This window comes from Myotis yumanensis, unplaced genomic scaffold (assembly GCF_028538775.1).
Source record: "Myotis yumanensis isolate MYYU_CA2020_CCGP unplaced genomic scaffold, mMyoYum1.0.hap1 SCAF_11, whole genome shotgun sequence".
Lineage (NCBI taxonomy): Eukaryota > Metazoa > Chordata > Mammalia > Chiroptera > Vespertilionidae > Myotis > Myotis yumanensis.
This window is the reverse complement of record NW_027223762.1, coordinates 54627347-54649179: the sequence shown is the minus strand read 5'-3', so window position 1 is coordinate 54649179 and position 21833 is coordinate 54627347. Positions and strand designations below refer to the sequence as shown.

Sequence of the window (21833 nt, the reverse complement as noted above, 5' to 3'; positions counted from 1 at the left end):
GACCCCTAATAGGGAGCGTGTGGGAGGCAGCTGATCCATGTTCTGCTCTCACATCCATGTTTCTCTCTCTTACCCTCTCTTTTCCTCTCTCTCTCCCTTCCTCTCTCTGTTAAAAAAAACCCATTTAAAAATCTTTATTAAAAAAAAGATAACCTTAAAAAAACTGAACTCAAGAATCACTTCCTGGTTACATAACAGTCCACTAAGGCAATCACTTCCGGTGACTTCCATGGAGCTGGCGCTAAGGAGCCGCAGCACCTTCCAGGTGCGTGCTGGGCCCTTCTGGAGGCCACGAGGGCTCCATTACCCTCAGAGCAATTACTGACTCAGTGGTGCTCTGGTCCCCTGCCTCCAAGGGCCCATGCCTCTGAGGGTGGAGATGCTTACGGCACAGCTTAGCAAAACTGAACAAAATACCTAATTTCTAGAGACAGTGAGGCAAGTTTAAAACGCCTTTGAATGCCCCTAACCAGTTTGGCTCAGTGGATAGAGCGTCGGCCTGCAGACTCAAGGGTCCCAGGTTTGATTCCAGTCAAGGGCATGTACCTTGGTTGCGGGCACATCCCCAGTGGGGAGTGTGCAGGAGGCAGCTGATCGATGTTTCTCTCTCATCGATGTTTCTAACTCTCTATCCCTCTCCTTTCCTCTCTGTAAAAAAATCAATAAAATATATTTTTTTAAAAATGCCTTTGAATGTGTTGGTTCCATACCAAAATACCTATTGAAATCTATAGCTGCTCTAAAATCCAGGAAATTTAGTGGAAAAAAACCCAAACTAAAAAACAAAAAAACAAAATCCCAAACCTATCTAGCCAGCTACTTTGGTGCTGTCGCACAGGATGGCTTACATATCCCAGAGATGACTGGTTTCTCACAGGGCCTGATCTTGAACGGGAGTGCGGAGCGGTAAGATGCTTTAGAACAGTGGTTCTCAACCTTCCTAATGCTGCGACCCTTTAATACAGTTCCTCATGTTGTGGTGACCCCCAACCATAAAATTATTTTCGTTGCTACTTCATAACTGTAATTTTGCTCCTGCTATGAATCGTCATGTAAATATCTGATATGCAGGATGTATTTTCATTGTTACAAATTGAACATAATTAAAGCATAGTGATTAATCACAAAAACAATATGTAATTATATATGTGTTTTCCGATGGTCTTAGGCGACCCCTGTGAAAGGGTCGTTCAACCCCCAAAGGGGTCGCGACCCACAGGTTGAGAACCGCTGCTTTAGACCGTGGCGAGCCCTGCTTCCGCACCGCCAGCCAGGCAGCTGCTGGGTCCTGGCCTTTGGAGCCTTGGTTTGTGTCACCTGTGCGGCAGGGGCAGCAGGCTCTGAGGCTGAGGTCAGGATCGAGGTGTTACATACACCGATGGAGCACTCAGCGAAAGTGTCTGGGGACAGCGCGTGCTCTGTACAGACTTACCACAGGCAGTGTTATTCCCGATATCTGAGAGTAGGAGCTGCCGAGTTCTCGGTCCCTGTCACCCTACCATTATTCCCTCCTGTTGATCGGTTTTCCGTGCACTTGATACGGAGGAACAAGGGCCGCAGAGACTCCTAACTACGCCTGGCACTGAAACACGCTTCTGCCCAACACTCTCCCCCGTGTTGCTTTTCCAGAAAAGACAGCGTGTTTGCCCCACCCTCAGGCCAGGTGTGAGGACCTGGCTTCTATCGGCTGCCGGGACCGTGCCAGGTGAGAGAGCACGGCTGCTTCTCTGGCAGCACCGGCAGCCACCAAGGGCGGGAAAGGCCCCCTCACCAGGCTGGGTTCTCGGGGGGCTCAGGAATGGGGGGGGGTTCTGCACCCCAGTGGGTGCCCAGGGCCTCAGCGACAGGGCCCTTTCCCTCTTCCGGGGTGGCTGGTGCTTGCACGCTGGGCTGTCCAGGCTCCTGTGAACAGGGAAAGCTCCCACTGCTGCACCCCACCCCACTCCCTCCAGAGCCATGTGCTGGCTCGATGAGCACCCAGCCCTGTCCCCAGGTCTGCTGACAGCCAGCTTTCTCTGCACCCCTCGTGTCAACCATGGCCCAGGCTGATAAAATCGCTGACGCAGATTGCCTGCCCAGCTGCAGGTGCTGGCACAGGCCCAGCTGCCCAGACGGCCACTGGCAAGGGTTCAGCTGATTGGTGGCATCCTCACCGTTGTCCTGCTCAGATCTTAAAGGTATCGCGTTTGCTTCACTCCTAGACCCTGATAGTGTGAGCAAAGACGGGGGGCAGACACCACCCTGAAACCCCTCAGCTGGCTAACTGCCTGGGTCGGGGGGAGACGTGGGCTGTTGACAGACAGAAGCAGTCAGAGGCAGCGCCTGGCAGCTGTGTCAGAGTGTGGCACGTTGCTGGCCCCGGGAGACTGGGCTGTGGCGGCCACCCTCACAGAAGCCAGCCCACTCACTATAAACTCTCCTTCCTGAGCGCTTGCAGCCAGTCGCCTGCATTTCTCAACTCCCTCACCCAACCCGCCTTTACTGAGCATCTATTGTAACGGCACGCGCTCGGGGGTGGAGACTTTCTAAGGTGCTCGAAGAGGCTGCCCATTGTGTCCTTACACCTCTGCCCACTGGACAGCTGTGACGCCGCGGGAGAAGTGACGAGGAGTGGCAGGTGAGGTGCAGAAGCCCAGGAGGGAGAGAGGACACACACCTGGGGGAGGGGAGGACTCATGGGCAAAGTGATGCTTGAGCTGAGTCCTAATGGCCGGCGGTATTTTTCCAGGCAGAGGCGTGGGAGGAAAGGCATTCGCAGGGAGGCACAGGGTGTGCCAGAGCAGAGAGGTGTGAACGAGAGTGCACGCTCGGGGGCGTGAGTAATACAGGGTCATGGGGTGTGCAGGCGTGAGTGGCCGGAGTGGGACTGGAAGTGCTGGTTGAGGTCACAGTGGGAAGGCTTCGGGTTGTAGCTCTAGAGCTGTGGGACCCGACCTTGTGGTCTGGGGGGCACTGCGGGCAGGGGGGGTGGCACGGCCTGGCTGTGGCTCCTTGGGAGAGGGCTGAGCTCAGTGTGGATGAGGGAAGCAGGCCAGAGGGCTGGGAGGAGGAGGAGGAAGTGCCAGCATTGGTGAAACAGCAGGTGTTTTGGGCTTGGAGCTGCATGAAGCTCCTGCCCCGAGCGATCAAAACAACTTCTGGCTGCTCTGGTGGCAGGACTGCAGGCAGATCACGGGTCTGCAGAGACGCACCCTGCTGGGCCCCAGCCCACCCAGTCCCCTCCACTCCCCATCTCACCTGCTCGCCTTTGGTGTGGCCAGGGGAGGCGTAGGCCTCGGGGTAGTGCTGCCGCTCGAAGGGGCACTCAAGGGGCTCGAGGTGGTGCTGGCTGAAGGCGTCCGTGCGGAGGTGCTTGCGGGGCCCGCTGTTGCTGCTCTGGGAGTCGATGCTCAGCCGGCAGCTGTCCTGGTCACCTGGGGTCCCCGGACAGGAAGAAAGCTCTCAGGGGACCCATCCACCCATCCCCAGGCCAGAGTGGAGGAGCAGACTGAGCTGCAGAGGAGGGAAGGACCCAGGTCCCAGGCCTCCGGGCCTCAGGGCTGTGGCCGCTCAGAGACAGGCCATATGTTACAGGCCCATAGTTGCCAAAACAACACATTCCTGGGCCCAAGGGGGCTCTGGCCCATCGGAGCCTGAGCAAACTGCCCTCCTGCACCCAACCTGCCCTCCGTTACCCCCGCACTCACTGTCATCCATCTTCCTCTTGCTGTCGCTGCCGGGCTGGGCGATCCCCAGAAGCCCATTGATGGAGTAGGTGGAGCCCAGAGAGTCGGACTGGGGTGACTCCGGGGGCGTCACAGCCGAGCTGGGGACTACAGCACGAGAGGGACAGGGTCAGGATGGGGGAGGGACACCCCTGAGCGCCCCTGCCCCACCACGGAGTCAGGCCTCATGCTGTGCTTCCTAAATAGCTCCTGGCTGGTTCCCGGGAGCCCACCAGGCTTTGTCCCCTGGAAGGGCCGAGTCCACACGGGGGGTGTGAGCCGTGTGTATGCAGATGGGCACCTGTGTGCAGGGGAGTGTGCCTGCGGCCCCTCCACACTCACTCAGCGTGTGTCCTGGGCTCAGGGACTTGGTGGCCACGCAGCTGTCCATGGGGAGATTGAATGGTTGCTGCACTTTGGTCCGGATGATTCTGTAAGGAAGGGAAGCAAGAAGGGTAGAGAGAAGAGGAGGAAACATGACCGGCGGCTGCCCCAGGTCCAGTTGCCTTTCTGAAATCCCACTTGGTGACTTAAAAGCACCTCACACACAACCTGTCCACATCGAACCCACGACCGTACTCCTCACACTTGGTCCTTCCCAGTGTTCCCTGGCCACCCATCTGCTCTTGACCTTTCTAGTCTCTCCTCCCTATTGCAGGCAGGCCAGACTTTCTGAAATGCAAGTCCACCTGTTGCTTAAAACTGCCAAGGGCTCCTCATTGCTCAAGGGTCAGAGGCAAGAACACGTAGCCTGGCCCCTACCCTCTCAAGGGTACCCTTTGCTGACAGCTCCTCCTCAGCCTGCTTCCTGTTCCCCTCCTATCTACTGGCTTTCTTCCAGCTTCTTGTATAAGATCCTGCTAGCCACAGGGCCTTTGCATGTGCTGTCTCAGAGCTCTTCTCACTCCATTTCTAAGCTAGTTAACTCTGTTCATTGCTTCTTACTCAGAGGCATCTCATAACCTTCCTAAACCAAGTCACCCCCGCGATAGCTCACATACCCCCTTTAGAGCTGCACTTTTACAATTGTTCCTGTGGGTGCTTGAATAGTGTGTCTTCCCACTAGACTATAAGCCCTACCAGGACAAGGACTTTGTGCTCCCAGGGCCTAGCACATAACAATGAATTATGTGTGTATGAATGAATCAATGAGTGAGTGAGCCAATGATTGATTAAGGTAGTGAGTGAATAACTAACTGAATGGCTAAACAAATGAGTGATTATCTGAATGAGGGCCAAGTTAGGGTTCTTGTGGCTTAAGAAAGGATCAATTCAAGAAGGAGATTGTCTTATTCAATGAAAAATGATGGTGTGTAAGGAAGGACAGCCAGGAAGGACAGCCAGGAAGGGAGTGGGGATGCCTGTGGCCGAGGAGGTGAGGAGGTGAGATGCCAGCCCTGTGCCTGGGGCTTCCTGCCTGACTCCAGGCCCTTCCCAGCTCTGCTCCGTGAGCCAGGGCCTTCCTCAGGTCTCTCCCATGACCCCCGAGACCCTTGGCTGCTGCCGGCCGCTCACCTGTTGATGGAGCTGACACTGGGCACAGTGTCGTTGTCACAGACGCCCTCAGCCAGGAGCCGATCTCGGATCTCCCAGGCAAACATGGTGGGGTTCTGTCGCTTGTAGTCCCCGATCTTCTCCACCACCTTGGGGGTAGCCACCTTGGGCTTGGAGCCACCTATCACCCCAGGCCGGATGCTGCCAGTCTCGTAGTACCTACTCCAATAGACAACCCAAAGATTACCCCGTCGGCAGGTGAGTCTCTGGGCGTGGACTTAACCAGAGACCCTTGTCCCCCTGAGGCTTCTGGGAAGGGGCCCAGCGTCGCATGTGCCCCCAAGGCTGGCCTCAAATGCTGGGCCCTCCAGTGGTTTCCCCGCATGGGCAGGTTTGTGCTGCCGCCTGGCCACTCTGCTGAGGACCTCACCCCCGGACCCCTAGACCCCTGGCTCGTCTCTTGCCTTTCCCTCTGGCTGGTATGAGTACCTGCCGGGCCACTCTGGGGGCCTACAGATTCCTTTCTAAGAACAGGAATGTGGGCTCCAGTAGGTTCCCTGTGAGTCACAGCTCACAGTGATGCGTCCTTGTCCGGTTCTGTTGGCTGCAGCATGACTCACTCTTCTCCCTGGCGACCCTGGTTTCACCCTCCCCAGGAGGCCAGCTGGGTCACTGAGCCCTCTGCCCCATCCGCTGGTTCACCTTTGCTCCCCATCCCCCCCACCCCCACCCTCCTTTGGGAACTGTTTTCTACCAGGTTTCAGGGTTCAGGTAGAAGCCCCTCCTCACCATCTCTAGAATCCCAGCCTTGCCTGGGTGTCTGGCCATGTCCCCTCTTTACACTGAGCCTGCGCCCCTCTCGTCCTCTCCCTTCACCCTCAACCAGCTGCATTCGCAGGTCAATGACCTACATCAGGATACCACCTCCTCCTTGTTCTGGAAATTCTCTGGTCTCTTCTGCCATGAAATGACATCTGCCCTTTAAACTCTGTCTGTTGCCACCATCCAGGGACCACCTCCTCTCCGGGGTGCTTGGCCCATCCTGGGGTCCCCTCTCCTGACCCTGAAGGGGCCACACTCTCCCCTGACGACGTCAGCCGGGAGGCCAGAGCTTCCCACCGTTTGATGACGGGTCCTTTGCCTCTAAACAAGAGCTTCCCCTTGAGTCCACTTGTGGGTCAGGAAGGGAGACAACTCCCCGCTGATGGGAAGCTCCCCACCCTCTGCCTCTGCACTTGGAGAGGAGTGGCCCTCCAGGCAGTCAGCCTGGATGCACAGCTTTGCTGTTCTGGCTTCTCCTGAACCCCTGGGCAGTGATTTCAAGTCTGGCTTTAGAATCATGCGAGGGCCCGGAATAATGCCAAACCTGGGCCCTGCCCCTAACATTCTGCCTTAATGGGTTGCGGGAAACGAGTTAAGTCGGCTCGCGTGAATTGCGCGTACTCGGCGGGAGCCGTCTTAACTCGGTTCATATAGATTTGCGGTGGAGTGCGGGAAACGTGTAAATTCGGGCCGATTGTAACTGCGTATTACCAAATATTTGTTTCAAAGATACCTACCTGCGTATGCGAACCGTTTCATACCCATTTCAATCGAACCCATACTTCAAAAGATATAGGCATTTTAAACTAACTCTGATTTTGCGCGGGAAACCTAAATAATTGCCCGCGCCAGCTTATATTTTGGCGGGAAATTCACCCGACACCAGAGTGTGTGGGCTGGGCCTAGAACTTGACTATTTTTTAAATTAAAGTTCCCCAGGCAGGTCACCTGGTCATCACATAAAGCTCACAGTATCCAGGCCTGGCTGCCTGAGAGGGTGAGGCCCAGGGGTTTGACCTTGGAAGCCACATCTGAGGGTGTGCCCCTTCCCTAGCGGCTCCATCTCCCTGGGTCTCAGCGGGCAAGGCCCTTTGGGGAAGAGTCTCCTGCTGTAGGAGTGAGAAGCCTTTGGGAAATGAGACACACCAAGGAGAAATGGAGGAGGCAGACACCAAAGACGGGAGAAACGGATAAAGAAGGAAGGACAGAAGGGCGGGAGCAGCCGCTGGGGAGCGGGGAGCCCTGGTCCCTGGGAGGGAGGGGCTGTGAGCCTGGCGGGTGCAGAGGCCGCCCTGCCGGAGGGTGGTGGGTGGTGAATTTCGTGCTTACCTGCCAAGAATCTTGCTGACACAACCATGGCTGACGCGAAGCTGGCGGGAGATGTCACAGGGCCTCACGCCCTGGTGGGCCAGGTCCACGATGCGCTGACGCACCACTTCGGGCAGGGGTCTGCCGTTCACGAAGGCCCCGCCCAGCTGGTTCAGGCCTCCGTGGCCTGGGAAGACAAGAAATAGTCCCAACACAGTGGTCAGGGCTGGGCGGCAGCCGGTTCACTCAGAGCCTCCCCACCGGTTCAAACACACATGGACTGCGTGCCCACTACGTGGCGGGCACTGTACCAGGCCCTGGGGATGCCAGGGGGGAATGAGGCAGATGTGGCCTCTGCTCTTGCCTCGCCAGGTTTATTAAAGTGCGGCCAAGACTGCCCACAGCCCGTCAACATTCCTCACGACCACTGCTGGGGCCAGGGACATGCAGGAGGTATGGACCCTGGAGGGGACCAACCTCAGGCTCAGGGCACCGAGAAGGGCTCCTGGAGAAGATAAGCTGTGAGTGGAGATGCAAAGAGAGGAAGGAGAAAGCCATTCTGGGTGGTGGAATGCCAGGCAAAGCTGATAGGTGCGAAGGGACTTGTCCTTCCAGTGGTTCTCAACCTTCTGGCCCTTTAAATACAGTTCCTCATGTTGTGACCCAACCATAAAATTACTTTCGTTGCTACTTCATCACTGTAATGTTGCTACTGTTATGAATCGTAATATAAATATCTGATATGCAGGATGGTCTTAGGCGACCTCTGTGAAAGGGTCGTTCGACCACCAAAGGGGTCACGACCCACAGTTGAGAACCACTGCCTTAGACTGATCAGCTGCCTAGAGCTGGTCGGGCTAATTTCAGGGCCGAGAGCTCCCTTCTTCTGATGAGGACACTGGGGCTTGGGGAGTGCTAGTGGCTTGACTCACAGGACTCATGTGACTCAGCCTCTAGGAGAGGGAGTCAAGACACGACCCAGGGTAAGGTTCCGTGCTGCGTCCTGCGTGGGCCCTGCTTCGTTCCACGGCCCAGAACCAACCCCAAAAGCTGGGCATTGGCCCTGAGTCTGGTGCTGTGGGGCCACGGCCTGGGTGTGAGGCATCTTTTCTCATGGGGCGGGGTGTGCTGACCAGCTGTAATGGTGGAGCCGGGCGGGTGGGGTGGGGGTGGGGGGGGGGTTGTTGGGGGACCAGGCAGGCAGAGCCAGGCTTCTGCATGAGCCCATTAAGGACTATTTATGGCCGAGGTGGGAAGTGCCTCTGCCGGGCACATCGTGCCCGTTACTGCCCACTGACTTAGCACATTCAGAACTGCTGTGTCTCCTTGGGGCCCAAGCTGTCTTCAGCACGACCGTCAATTTCTCTTTTAAAAAGAACAAGAAGAAGATGACCAAAAGCCTCAGGCCAGGGCACTAAGTCAGGAGGAAAAGCCCGCTGGCCAAATGCCCGCCGGAGGGACACAGTGACCCATCTTCCTGGTGAGCTTGGGCACAACTTCCCACCTTCCGGTTCTCGGCAGCCTGTCCCTCAAGTGCTTTCCACCAGGGCTGGGAAGAAGCCGGCAGGGCATCAGGGCCACCAGAAGGCGGGGGGGGGGTGGCCTGTGCCCACTCCTGGGCCCATTCCATTGGCTCCTCATGGGCCACAGCCCTTCCCAGCAGAATGGCTGCAGCCATTTGACCCTCATTCCCTCCTGGCTGCCTTTCGGCTCTTTGAGGTCCAGACACTGAACACCAGGGGGCGCCAGACAGCCACTCAAACCCAGGCAAGCCCTTGGGGGTCCAGCTGTGTCCCCATTTTCCAGAACTTGGGCTCCAGGTCACCCCCCCCAGGCTTAGACGTTGGCACCACGACCTCTGTATCTGGCAGCGAGGCTTCCTGTGGGTGAGGTTGTTCGTCCCTGGGCAGGCAGATTTAAAACACCAAACGCCATTTTGGGGTGGCACGAATTGGGAACTTGGACTGAAAAAAAAAATCTACCCTGTTTTCCCACCGAAGCTGTGTGGGTGATTGTCCTCAGTCGTCCTGAAGGGCTGACCTTGGAGGCCCGAGGGCCCCAGGACCCTCCTGAAGGTTCGACACTAGATCAGCCAGTATGGCTGCGAAGGGGAACATGAGTTCAGCCTCCGAATTCTGAATTCCCTGGGGCTTTATTTTATTGTACTGGCTTCTGAGTGGCTGTGTGTTGCTACGCGGAGCGTTGGGTCAGGTTCCTGCACTGACTTTGCCTGCTTTAATTCTATCATTTGAGAAAGTTGGGTTTTGTTCCAACCTTAGTGTTTTCATCCATCGAACGGAGCTAAAAAGCACCTCTTACTGCGTCCACTGCTGACCTGTAACAGCTACTGTAAGAAGATGGGGGCGGGGGGAGCGAGAGTAGAGGAGTGTTTGGCTAGTTGAAAATCTTGATTTTAAGTGTCAAGTTTTTCTGATTTTTAATATGTACATGTTCTGGCCCAAGTGTGGCCCTAAGACTGGGGCAGTGATCCTCAAACTTGAGGTGCATCAGAATCACTTTGGGGGTTTGTTAAAACACAGGCTCCTAAAAAATGAAAAGAAAAAGAGAGAGAGAGAGAGAGAGAGAAAACAAAAACAAAAAACAAAAACACACAAAAAAACACACATGCTTCTGAGCTCAGGGCCCCGAATTTCTGCATCAGCAGGTCAGGGACGGAACCAAAAACCTGAGTTTCAACAAGTTCCCAGGAGCGGTGTGCTTGCTGGCCTGGGCCCACGTGTTGAGAGCCACTGGGCAATGGCTGGTAAAGACAATATAAGAGAATAACTAACTACTTGTGTACCTCCTACCCCACCCCACCCCACCTTATTCTAGGATCATATTTCCTATTGTTTGTCTATTACAGTTTTCATTTATTTTTTTCTGAACACATATATGCCGAGTGCCCACCATGAGTCAGGTACAAAGCCCTGGGGGTACCACCTTGAGCAAGATGAGAAACCAGACCGTTGAAGACCTCAAACCTTTGAGGGGGGGAGGGGATGCAGTTGTTCAGGAAGAAGTGTTTTGAGAGAGGCAAGTCCAGATGCTAGGGGGCCCATAAGTGGTGGGAAGGGAGCTGTAAGGGGGGATAACCAGGAGGTCACCAGGTGAAGAGGTTTCCATGGGAAAAAAGTCCACGCACAAGGTCTTGGGGCTCTCAAGACATGAAAGGCTTGTGGCAACTGTGGGACGGGAGGAAGGAGGGCCTGGAGATGGCCCCTCTGGTTTGAGGTTTGGAGCTGAGTCCCTGTAATGGAAGGACTTTTGTCCTTCCTGTGTCCGGTGTGGGGGAGTGAGTCACAGCAAATGCCCAGAGGTGGGTGCAGCCTTCCTGCACGGAGGGCCGGACACTCACTGCGGTGACCACCTTTCCAAGTGGCTGTGGACAGGAGGACTTTGAGGCTGGAAGCCAGAAACGAGTGGGAGCCCCTGATTGGACCCGGAGGAAGGAAGGTGTGGACCAGGGAGAGGCCTAGAGCTTCCTAAACAAAGGCCCTTTGCATGGTCCGGAGGGTCGTGGGTGCAGAATGGCGGGTGTGGAGGAGGAAGACGAGATGCCTGGCCGGACACAGCAGGTTCTGGGTGCTAACTTTCCGGGGCCAGAGAGGGTTTATTTTACAAGCGAGAGCATTTGCAAGTCTGCAAAGCCCTGGGGGAAGCTTGCTGCTCAGAAATGTAAACTTTGGAAAAGTGACCATCTGGGCGGGTCTTAGGACTTTGTTCTTTTTCTATTTTTCTTTCTTTTTTCATCTTTATTGTTGAAAGTATTACAGATGTCCCCCTTTTCCCCGTTGACCCCTTTTAGTCTCCCCTACCCCCCTAGTCCTTCACCCCACTATTGTCTGTGTCTATGGGTTACGCATATAATCATGCAAGTTCTTTGGTTAATCTCTTCCCACCCACCCACCCACCTACTCACCCCTGCCTTCCCTCTGAGATTCGACAGCCTGTTCCATCATTTTATCTTTTTAAAAAAATTTTCAATGACCATTTACATTCAACATTATTCTGCATTAGTTTCAGGTGTACAGCATAGTACCCTACACAGTGGCCCCCGATATTTTAAGTACCCACTTGGCCCCATGCATAGTTATTACAATATTACTGACTATATTCTTTATGCTGTAGTTCACATCTCTTCTGTAACCACCAATTTGGAGATTAAGGAGTACGCCTTGGGACTTTCTTTGATAATTTCCTCACCCCTTACAGGCTCTGAGGACTAGGGATGGTAGAAGGACCAGAGAGGCTCATTGCCCCAAATTCACATACAGTCACCAACACCCAAGCTCTGAGGATGTGGGGATGGTTTCCGGGACCCCACAGTTCTTCGCACATGTCCCTGTCACGGCAATGACTGCACCGTGCCTGTGGCATTGCTTTATGTGCCTCCTCTTACATACCTAGCACCTCTCACAAAAGTTCAACGAATACTCCAGTAAAATACATGTGATAGGCAAATGCTTCGCAGGTGTGAGGGGTGCTGGGATGGTTGTTGAGTCGATTCTCCACCCTGGGCCCCTGAGTTCCAGACTCAGTTACTTTCCTCTTGTACCTGCTGGTTTCTCTCACCTCTGCCTAGTCCTGCAATGACAATGGTGCAATATCTTGTTCTGTGGCAATTTCCGTTTAACTGCCTTGGGGTTTTTGCTTTGGCCCCCAAAGAGCTTTCTGGTGAGAGTTTGAGGCTTGACAGGGCTATAATGGGAGGTGTGATGTTCTTTATTTCTTATTATTTTTTAAAAATATGTTTTTCTTTATTTTAGACAGAGAGGAAGGGAGAGGGAGAGAGATAGAAATATCAATGATGAGAGAGAAACATCGATCGGCTGCCTCCTGCACACCGCCCACTGGGGATCGAGCCCACAACCGGGGCATGGGCCCTGACTAAGGAACGAACCGGCAACCTCTTGGCACATGGGTTGATGCTCAACCACCGAGCCACACCGGCCGGGCGGGGGTGTTCTTTAAACCATGCTGGGCCCACACCCTTCCACAAGGGCGTGGTTGTGTCAATCTGACCGGGCTCTGGAGTCTTAGCCTGGTGGTGGTGGTGGTCTCTCCAGCACACTCACTTGCAGGCTGCACTCTCCCACTGTGGCCTGCCAGCTGCTCCCCTTGGCATGGTGCCTTTCTGGAACACACCCAGTGTTCCAACCTCTTGTTCCACCTTCCGTCCCGAGTCCGCACCCTGGGTCACTCCCGTATCTGCGAGGTGTTGGGCTACCAGGGCACACAGGCCCAGGATGGACCAGGACACAGGGGCTGGGATGCTGGGAGCAGCATCTGCATCCGGCTTCACCCCCCGCTGGCCATGTGGTCCTCGGTGTCCCTGTGCTTGTCCTTCTCCGAAGTGGACTGAGAGGAGACAGCAGCCACTTCCCGCTGAGGCTTCTGAACAGAGATGTTCTCAGCATGCCCACTGCCTTTCTTGAGTGGCATCATTCGCATTCTAACTTTATGTGTATTTGCATGATCACAGTATGAGTACCTCTTCTCCCACCACACTGAAAGCTCCATGAGGGCAGGACCACGTCTGCTTTGTTCATCATTAAATGATGTTAGGTGTTCAGTAAGTATCTGCCACATGAATTCACTGCCTCTAGCCTCCGTCCTCCCCATGCGGAGTACTCACCAAACCATGGCACTTTCACGTCCCAGTTACCTAACCGGTGCTGTCCAGCCGTGCCCAGCAGCACGCGTTTGCTTATCCACTAGACACATGTTAACTGCACATCTACCACGTGCCACGCTCTTTACTAGAACCGAGGACATGGAGCTGATCCTGCCTCCGGAAGCTTCTAGGGTAGGAATCGTGAAACACACAAGTAAATGTACAACTATTGCCTGGAGAGGGGCTAAGAAGGACACGGCAGAGTGCAGTGTGAAAGGATGATGGGGGAGGGCAAGGCATGGGGTATGTTCCAGGTGACCAAAGAAATCGAAGTGATGTGGGACAAAGGTGAGTAGGGTTACGCAGCCACCTGGACTCACTGGTCTCTGCGCCCAGCCTTGCACATGCGACCCTTAGCTGGGGAGCGGGAATCTAAAACCCAGGCCTGACCATGTCACTCCCACGTTTAAGAAAACTTGTGGGGCACGGCTCCATCACCTGCATGGTGAAGTCTAGGCTATGAATCTGGAGGACTGTGTCCAAGGAGGGACCCTGGCTTACCTCGTTTCCTACCTGTCTGGGACTTGAATCTGATGCCCTAGCCAGAGCTGACTCGCTGCTCTTCTTCCATGGCATCGGAAGCCTCCCGTTCCTTGTCTATGCTGTCCTCTGCCGGAGTGTCCCGTCCTTACCTCCTGCTGATTGATTCACACTCAGACCTGAAGCAGTTCAGGAAGCTACCACCTACAGGTAACTACGTCTGCTTTTTGATCTGGTCCTTTCTTTTATTCTTTTTAACTAGAAGCCTGGTGCATGAAAATTTATGCACTTGGGGCGGCAGGGGTTCCCTCAGCCTGGCCTGCACCCTCTCGCAGTCCAGGAGCCCTCAGGGGATGTCCAACTGACAGCTCCAGGGATCGGGCCTAAGCTGCAGTCTGGCCTCCCTCTGTGGGAGGAGACTGGAAGACCAGCTCTGGCTCACACCCACCCACACTCTGCAGTCCTGGCCTATTGGAGGTTCCCCCACCCCCCTGGCCCTGGGAACAATAGGATAAGAAGTCAGGCTCCTTGGCTGCTCTTCCTTAGATCCACCCAGAGGGTGGGAGGTTAGCACTGTCCTTCCCCAGCAGGAGAGAGAGCTGGTGGGGGGCAGAGGCAGGCAGACACAGGTGCACAGAGACGCTCCCTGGATTAGCCTCTAGCTGGGAAATAACCAAACTCTGCTGGCCTTTTACCAGCCTTGGACTTAAAAGAAGAGGAAAGAGGGAAAGGAGGAAGGAGTGAGGCGATTGTCAGTATTCAGCCCCCTTCCCCATGAGTCAGTGCTTAGCGGTAACACCTGTAGCCAGGTGGCGGGAGGAGCGGACTCTGGAGCCCGGTGAGCACAATAAACGCATCTTTCCCTCTACTTCGCACAACAGCCCTTCAAGAGGCAGCACATTATTCCACTTTGCGGATGAGGAGATGAGAAGCAGAGATGGTCCATAACCCACCGAAGGCTGCTTCACGACAAAGGGGCAGAGCAGACGGTGGCTGAGGCCAGGCTGCCCCCACAGGGTCCCGGGGCTCTGGCTAGTCCAGGACAGCCGGCCCCTCTAGAGCACATGTGGCTTCCTGTCACCACCAAGCGCAGTGCTTTCCAAAACCCACCGCAAAATCCCCGCCATGTTTTCATTTTGTGGGGCCTAATTTTCCCTTTTTACGATTTTCTTTAGTCAGAGAACAGACCTGGTTCTGTTCTATTTCTCCCCCTATTCCATGTCTGTATATGTCCCTCCACTCTTTATGTCCCTCCACGGCCCCCAGCCCCCACACACAGCTTATGCTCTGGGTTTTATTCCTCTGCCCTCAGTCTTCTCCAGTTGCTTTGCTTTTATTTCCACCCCTGCTGACCCCGCTCCTCCCCCTCCTCATCCCCTCCCAGCCCCTTCCCTGCCCCAGTCCTATCTGGTCAAACAGGGCACCCCACCACCATGTCTCCCACCCTCTCACTCCGAGATTTCCCTCCTCTCTGCCAGGGCTCCTTTGGCCTGTCCCCCTCCCTGCATCGTCTTCATTGCCTGCATGACTGCCCAGGTTCCTTATCCCATCTTCCCCTCAAAGGCATTTGCAGCTCGCTGTTATTCTTGTATTAGCATCGAACCCATTAAAGCTAATTTGTTTGCCCTAATCTCCATTTATTTTTCCCTAGTTGATATTAGATTTCCCTTTCTATTGCTCCAGCATGATTTTCTCTTTGTCTTCCTAATGGTCTACCCCCCTCTCTCTTCCTCTATTAATCTGGTTGGCTTCACTACATGGTTTCAAGGCCTTTCCTGCCTCCTTCAGCCCTTAGATTAACCCTGTCACCTCCCTCTCAGGATGCCCCATGCCAAGTAGATTTCTGGGGATGGAGCTGCTGCAAATGGCAATAGACCCGTAAGCTCCCTAGAATAAAGTGACTGGGGGAGAGGCCCTGCTTGTGCGATGCCTGGTGAACCCAGGGCTGGGCAGCTCGAGGCCCATGGGATACACATGGGCCGCTCTGAGCCCTGAGGTCACCGAGGTCAAGGGTCCCTGGAGTAGGTCCCCACTGGACGCTATCCCAAAGGCTCCCGGAGGCCCGGCCAGCTTGTTCAGGTCCTGGGCATTGTGTCAGTAGGCCCAGCGGAGATGGGCACTGCCCCCCTCTGACTAAGATTAGACACCATTTCTCCTGTTTCCCAAACGGAAGACACACTCCCTCCCCTTCCTGAAGAGGGCAGGTGTCCCCTCTGGATGTGGCTTTGGGGGGCTACTCTGCACCCTGCACCCTGGCCTGCATGTTCCCAGCACAGAAGCCGGGGCTCTGCATTCGTGAGAGCGGAGATGTGCGCGAGGCAGGTGGGCCAGCCCCGCTGCAAATGCACTGGGGGCCAGGAGCCTGCAAACCCCCTGCCTCTGGGGTCAGGGGCCTGTAGATAGTAACACTGTTTCCTAAAAAAACATTAAAACAATTTTCAGTTCATTAGATTTCAATTCAGTGAGCACACACTCTGTGTCTACTAATATTCCAGGCTGTACGGGGTGGGGGCCGGTGGCTCTGAGCAGAAGACACAGTCCTTGAGAAACATACTTGTTAATAAACCTGATGTGTTGTAGAACCTGAGTGTCTGATCCACTCACACGCCCTCTCCTGCAGTGTTTCCACAACCTGGGGTAACTGCAATGTGCATGAGTGTGTGACTTTCTGTCTGTGCCTGTGTGCACATGTCTGTGAGTGTGTGTCTCTATGTCTCTATGTGTCTCTGTGTGTGTGTGTGTGTCTGTGAGTATGTGTGTCTGTTTATCTACCAGTGTGTGCCTGTGTGTGTCTATGAGTGTGTGTATATCTACCTGTGCGTGTCTGAGTATTTCTGTGTGTCTGTGAGTTCGGTGTGTGTCTGTGAGTGCATGTGTCTGGGTATCTGTGTGTATCTGTGCGTGTCTGTGTGTGTCTGAGTATGTGTCTGTGCATGTGAATGTCTGTGTGTGTATGTGTATGTCTGTGTGTGTATGTGTCTGTGTATATCTATTTTCATGTGTATCTATGAGTTTGTGTATCTATCTCTGTGTTTGTGTGTATCTGTGTGTGAGTGTGCCTATCTGTGTGCGTGTGAATGTCTGTGAGTGTGTGTGTCCATGTGGGGTGCAGAGCCCTAGGACAGGGGTGGGGCGGGCTGTCCTAGGAGTGGAACCACAAGGGACAAATGAAGAAGAACCGCTGTTTCAAGCCTGACATACTGAGCAAAATCTGTGACAAAACTGCATATCTGTGCTTTCCACACCTGTCGACGGAATGCCAGAGCCGCAGCAAAGTGGATTATGCTCTCTACGGCCACTCGCCACGCCTGAGGAAACCGGAGGGGCAGGGGAACAGACAGCCTCGGCTTGTGGTCCCAGGAGAGGAAACTGGGGTTGAGAACGAGGAGGCAGGGTCTGCCCACACTGACTACCCCTGTCTGTGCATCAGTTTCCACATTTGGCTTACAGGGGCACATGACCGTGACTGTCCTCCCGTCCTAACATCTGCAGCACCAGGATGGCCTTCAGGCTGGCACAGAGCGGGTGCAGAGAGCTCTGATGGGGGGATCTCGGGCAATTTCTCCACAGACACTGACAGGAGTGGCCGTAGGAGACGAGGGAGAGCAGCACACAGTGGGCCCGTGGGCGGCGTGTGAGCCACTCTGGTTAGCACGATTCGGAGGCAGACACACATCAGCGGGGTGGGCACATTTGGGGGCGTCCAAGCCAGGGAGGCAGACGGCCCTTCTAATGTCACAGGTCACATCATGGCAGAGCCAGGGCAGCACTCACGCTCTCTGACCTAAGTCCCTGTTCATGCCACATCCCGGGCGCCCTTTGGGTCCCTGGTGCCCTCTCCACGGGGCACCTGGGCAGAGAGTGAAGGAAGAATGTGGGGGGGAGGGGGGAGGCAGGATGGGTTCGAGACCGCAGCATGCCCTGAGTTTTCTGGCCCACATATCAACTTGTTTGCTTGCCATTTTTATGTCTTCGGTGGTAAACCCAGACATGAGGCTCCCCTCTATGCATCCTGGGTTCCTCTGTGGGAGCCCTGGGGTGGGCGCAGCAGGAAAGGCTCCAGAGAACGGGTGTCCGCTTCTCCTCTCTCTGTCAGTTCCAAACCGGGGCTTCTGTAGCTGGTGTCACTCAGACCCAACCCCGCCCTCTGAGTCTGGCGCAGGGCTGGGTGGTGGGCGGAGCCAGACCAAGAACATGCAACGCTCTGACTTCTGTAGGTCGAACTGTGTCCCCCAAATCTCCTGTGTTGAAATCCTAGCCCCCAGGACATCAGAACAGGACCTCGTTTGAAAATAGGGTCCTTGCAGATGATCAGGTTAAGTTGAGGTTATTGGGGTGGGCCCTAATCCAGTGATGGCAAACCTATGACACGCGTGTCAGAGGTGACACTCGAACTCATTTTTTTGGTTGATTTTTCTTTGTTAAATGGCATTTAAATATATAAAATAAATATCAAAAATATAAGTCTTTGTTTTACTATGGTTGCAAATATCAAAAAATTTCTATATGTGACACGGCACCAGAGTTAAGTTAGGGTTTTTCAAAATGCTGACATGCCGAGCTCAAAAGGTTCGCCATCACTGCCCTAATTCCATGTGACTGTGGCCTTATGAAAAGGTGACATTTGGATGAAAGAGAGAGAGAGAGAGAGAGAGAGGATGTAAAGTGAGGGTTGGCATTATGCCACCACGTGTCAAGGGTCACCAGCGATGCCAGCAAACCACCTGATGCTACGGGTGAGGGTGAGAGGTTCTTCCTCTCGGCCCAGAAGGAACCAGCCCTGCCTCACCTCCGTCTCAGACTTCCAGCCTCCAGAACCCTGAGATAATACATTTCTGGTGTTTACACCCTCAATGTGTGGTATTTGTATGGCAGCCCTAGGACAGATAAGCAGATAACCAGGGTCTAACTCTGACCTGGGCACAGCAGGCGCAGGGAGCCCTGGGGCCCCCTCCTGGGGTGTCTGGCTGCCCCTCCGAGTGACTTCTCAGCATAAGGCAGCTCAAGCAGTCAGGCGGTGCCCAAATGCTTTCTAACCTATGACCCTCCGCTCGGGGCCCCTCCATCCCTTGCAGGTACAAGAGCATCAACCTCTCAGCACAGCACAGCCTTCCACCCGCCCGGCTCCCCGGCCACCGGGCTTCGACTCCCTCCAGGAAGATTTTAGAAGCCCAGTCTAGAGCTGGTCCTGAACTCCCCTGATATCTGCAGGACCCTGTCAAAGTGCTGCCAGCTAAGCGATTCCTAGATTTAACTCAATTCAACAAACGTCAACTGGGCCTTGGCTTTCACACTGTGTATGACGTGGGCTGGCGCTTGAAGCCCCATTTCATACGAGAAGATGGCAATTTGACGGCTAAATTGCCAGTTTGGAGCAGACCTGAGGCTGGGTCTGCATCTGACCCACTCGTGGAAATCCCCGAGAGGCGGGCGCCCTGCAGGGAGAAGGCTCTCTCCCCGGCGGGTGGCCTGAGAGCGCCACACAGGAAACATCTCTGCTCAGCCTGGGGGGGCCGACTTAGGTCTGCGGGTCTCCAATGCTGGTCCTCAGCAGACTCGCCGGGAGCTTGTGCCACTGCTGATCCCAGGCCCCCCATTTGCTAACAGAGCCCCAGGAGAGTCTGAGGCTGGTCTAGAGACCACCCTGAGAACCCAGGCTGTACAAATATGTAATGAGCACCTGCTGTCTGTCTACTCTGTGCTGGATATTATTTGGGAAGTTTTATCCCCAACCTGCTGGTCCTCACAGATGCTCTGCCCTCAATCTGACTGGCCACCCTGTCAAGCCGACGCCCAATGTCCCCCAGAAAGGTCTCATGTGGGGTCAGACCTGCCCAGGCCTGCCAATGTTTCCTACATTCAGAGGTCACTGCTGCCCGGCCTCAACCCCCTGCATCTGAGCCCAGCCAGCACGATGACCAGCCCCAGGACCAGGAGGGGGTCCAGGGGGCAGCTTGGACCTCGATGGTGGCAGCAAGTTCCCCTAAAAAGGAACTTTGCTTCTTAAGTCCTATAGTAGCCACTTTAGGAAGAAGCAGAAGAGTAATTAAAGCAACATTGTGTCAAAGAACCAGTGTGTCTCATGTTGGGAAAATTTCATGAGCAAAACTTGAACGTACAAGGTAGGGCAACTGGTGAAACAATCAAACATGTCACTGTAGAATTGTGTGAAAACTCCCAGTGCAGACATCTGGGGAGCCCTCACGGCATTTAGGACCTGTGTAAAGTGCTGGGGACAGAGTGAGACCCACCGTTCCTATTCGCCTGCCTCCGAGGTGGGCTCCGTGTGAGAAGGTAAGCCAGCCACGCTGGTGGGTCCCTAGACCCGAGTGCCCAGTCAGGGGCAGAGAAGGTGCAGAGGGACATCGGATGACAGCCACGCAGGCAAGGGTACCAGAGAGGGCTCTGGTGAAGGAGGTGGTACTTGGCCGAGCACTGCCAGGGTGGGAGTGAGGATGGTATTCCGGGCGGCTGCCACTGGATGGGCAAAGGGCAGAGGTGGGAGCGTACACAGTGTGTTTAGGAAACAAAGACTAGTTGGCTGGACCAGGAGTTTGCATGCAGATAGAGTGGGAAATAGAGTCAGAAAGTAGGAAGGGATCTTCTCGGATTATACACCAGGGTTTGGCCCGCAAGTGCCAGTTAATGATTGGATTGGCAGGAAGTGCAAGCAGGACTCCAAGATAGTTTTGGAAAGTCACCAGGGTGAGTCTCTGGAATGGGGCTGGAAAAGGTAAAAAGCAAGAACATGTTTGCAATGCAAACCCTCCAGCTCCCGCAGACTGTTCCCTGCTGGCCCACTTAATACCGAGGCCGGGACCCACGGACAGAGGAGATTGGTGTGTGGCTCTGGGACCAGAGCTGAAAGGGGCATGGGAATTGACGCCTCGCGTGTGCAGTAGCCCAGGTGAGGACGGCAGTTCAGGCACCCCGTGCACACGACCCAGGCTTCTCCATGGCAGCTCAGAATTAACACCCGCACCCACTCTCATCAAAGCCCATGGTTTGTCTGAGCCACACCTGTCTTTCCACTGCTGTCCCCTGCACCGGAGCTGACTCAGGTCCCTGAACTGCATACTCTCTCGGGTCTCCACATCCCTGCTCCTGCTGGTCCCTCCTCAGGTCACCTGGTGGAGATCTGCCCCTGACTCAGGAGGCTCCCTCTCCGACCCCAGCCCAGCGCCCGCCCTCTCCCGCTCACTCAGCACCCATGTCCGTCTGCACCGGAGCCTCCCCTCTCTCTAGAATGTCAGCCCGAAGGCCAAGGCACACCTAACTCCACGCCTGCCATTCCCAAGGACTTGGTAGATATTTACATACTGAATTAAATATTACTGTAATAACGCCCTCTGAAGTGATTTGGAGATAGAACCCAAGGTCTGTGTGGCCAGGGGTGCCTGGCTGGGTGAGAACGTGTCCTGAGAACTGGGCGGCTGAGAGCTGGTGCCGTGAGCGATGGCATAGAGCCCTGGGGCAGTGCAGGTGTGCTGGGACTCAGAGGCAGAGGCGGGGACACCAGGTGCCTCTTTAGGAGCTGCAGTGAAGCCCGAGGTGGTCCAGGCATAGGTGCACACTGAGCACACCTCAGGGAGAAACAGGCAGAAGGAGAGGAGAGTGGGTTGCCATGCAACATAGAGGGCTGGGAATACAAGTGTCTCTGGATAGTGGGCCAAGAAGAATAAAAATAAATCATTATTTCTATGGGTGTTGCTATGGACTGAATGTGCGTATCGCCCCCACCCCCACCCCCAGATTCACATGTTAAAGCCCTTAACCTCCAACATAATGGTGTTTGAAGGTGGAACCTTTGGGAGGTAATTAGAGTTAGGTGGGGTCATGAGGGTTAGAAGCGGTCAAGAGGGTGGGGCCCTGTGATGGGATTAGTGCCCTTATAAGAGAAGGAAGAGACAGCAGTGCTTGCTCTCTCTCTCTCTGGGCACACACACTGAGGAAAGACCCAGTGAGGACACAATGAGGAAGTGACTGTCTTCGAATCAGAGATCCTGACCACACTGGTACCCTGATCTTGGACTTCCAGCTTCCAGAACTGTGAGAAGCGAATGTCTGTTGAGTAAGCCACCCAGTATGTGGTGTTCTGTAGTGACATACCGAGCTGACTAAGATAGGTGGCTGGAAAGGGGACTTCAGGGTGACAGGATCCCCGAAGGAAATCTTGAAGAGAGGTGTCATGCTCCAAGTTTGTACCAGGAAAGCTGAAACTGGGACAGAGGAGCGACGCACATGAGGTGTGATGGGCGAGGGACACTGTATAACAGGAGACCTGGATCCAGCAACCCACCCTTCCTGTGTGTCCTTACAAAACCACAAAGCCACTGGGTTCCCTAAGG

At 54.7% G+C, this 21833-nt stretch overlaps 1 protein-coding gene and 1 long non-coding RNA gene across 7 annotated transcripts in view; one reads left to right on the top strand and one right to left on the bottom strand.

The window, feature by feature from the left end:
* The window catches only part of PAX8 (paired box 8), a 50463-nt gene that overhangs the window by 16188 nt on the left and 12442 nt on the right, over window positions 1-21833 (bottom strand). For 3 of the 6 annotated variants that reach the window (XM_070429663.1, XM_070429667.1, XM_070429665.1), the window contains exons 3-7: window positions 7350-7515; window positions 5220-5420; window positions 4047-4135; window positions 3687-3812; window positions 3238-3413 (exon numbers count right to left, since the gene is read on the bottom strand). In XM_070429663.1, coding sequence (XP_070285764.1) covers window positions 3238-3413; window positions 3687-3812; window positions 4047-4135; window positions 5220-5420; window positions 7350-7515 — 758 coding nt within the window. The remainder of the gene's footprint in view (window positions 1-3237; window positions 3414-3686; window positions 3813-4046; window positions 4136-5219; window positions 5421-7349; window positions 7516-21833) is intronic. The other 3 variants (XM_070429664.1, XM_070429669.1, XM_070429666.1) reach the window with 1 other exon arrangement.
* LOC139020082 (uncharacterized) lies at window positions 2243-16025 on the top strand. The gene is made up of 3 exons (XR_011473188.1): window positions 2243-2617; window positions 13588-13695; window positions 14367-16025. It is a non-coding gene; the product is annotated as an uncharacterized lncRNA (long non-coding RNA).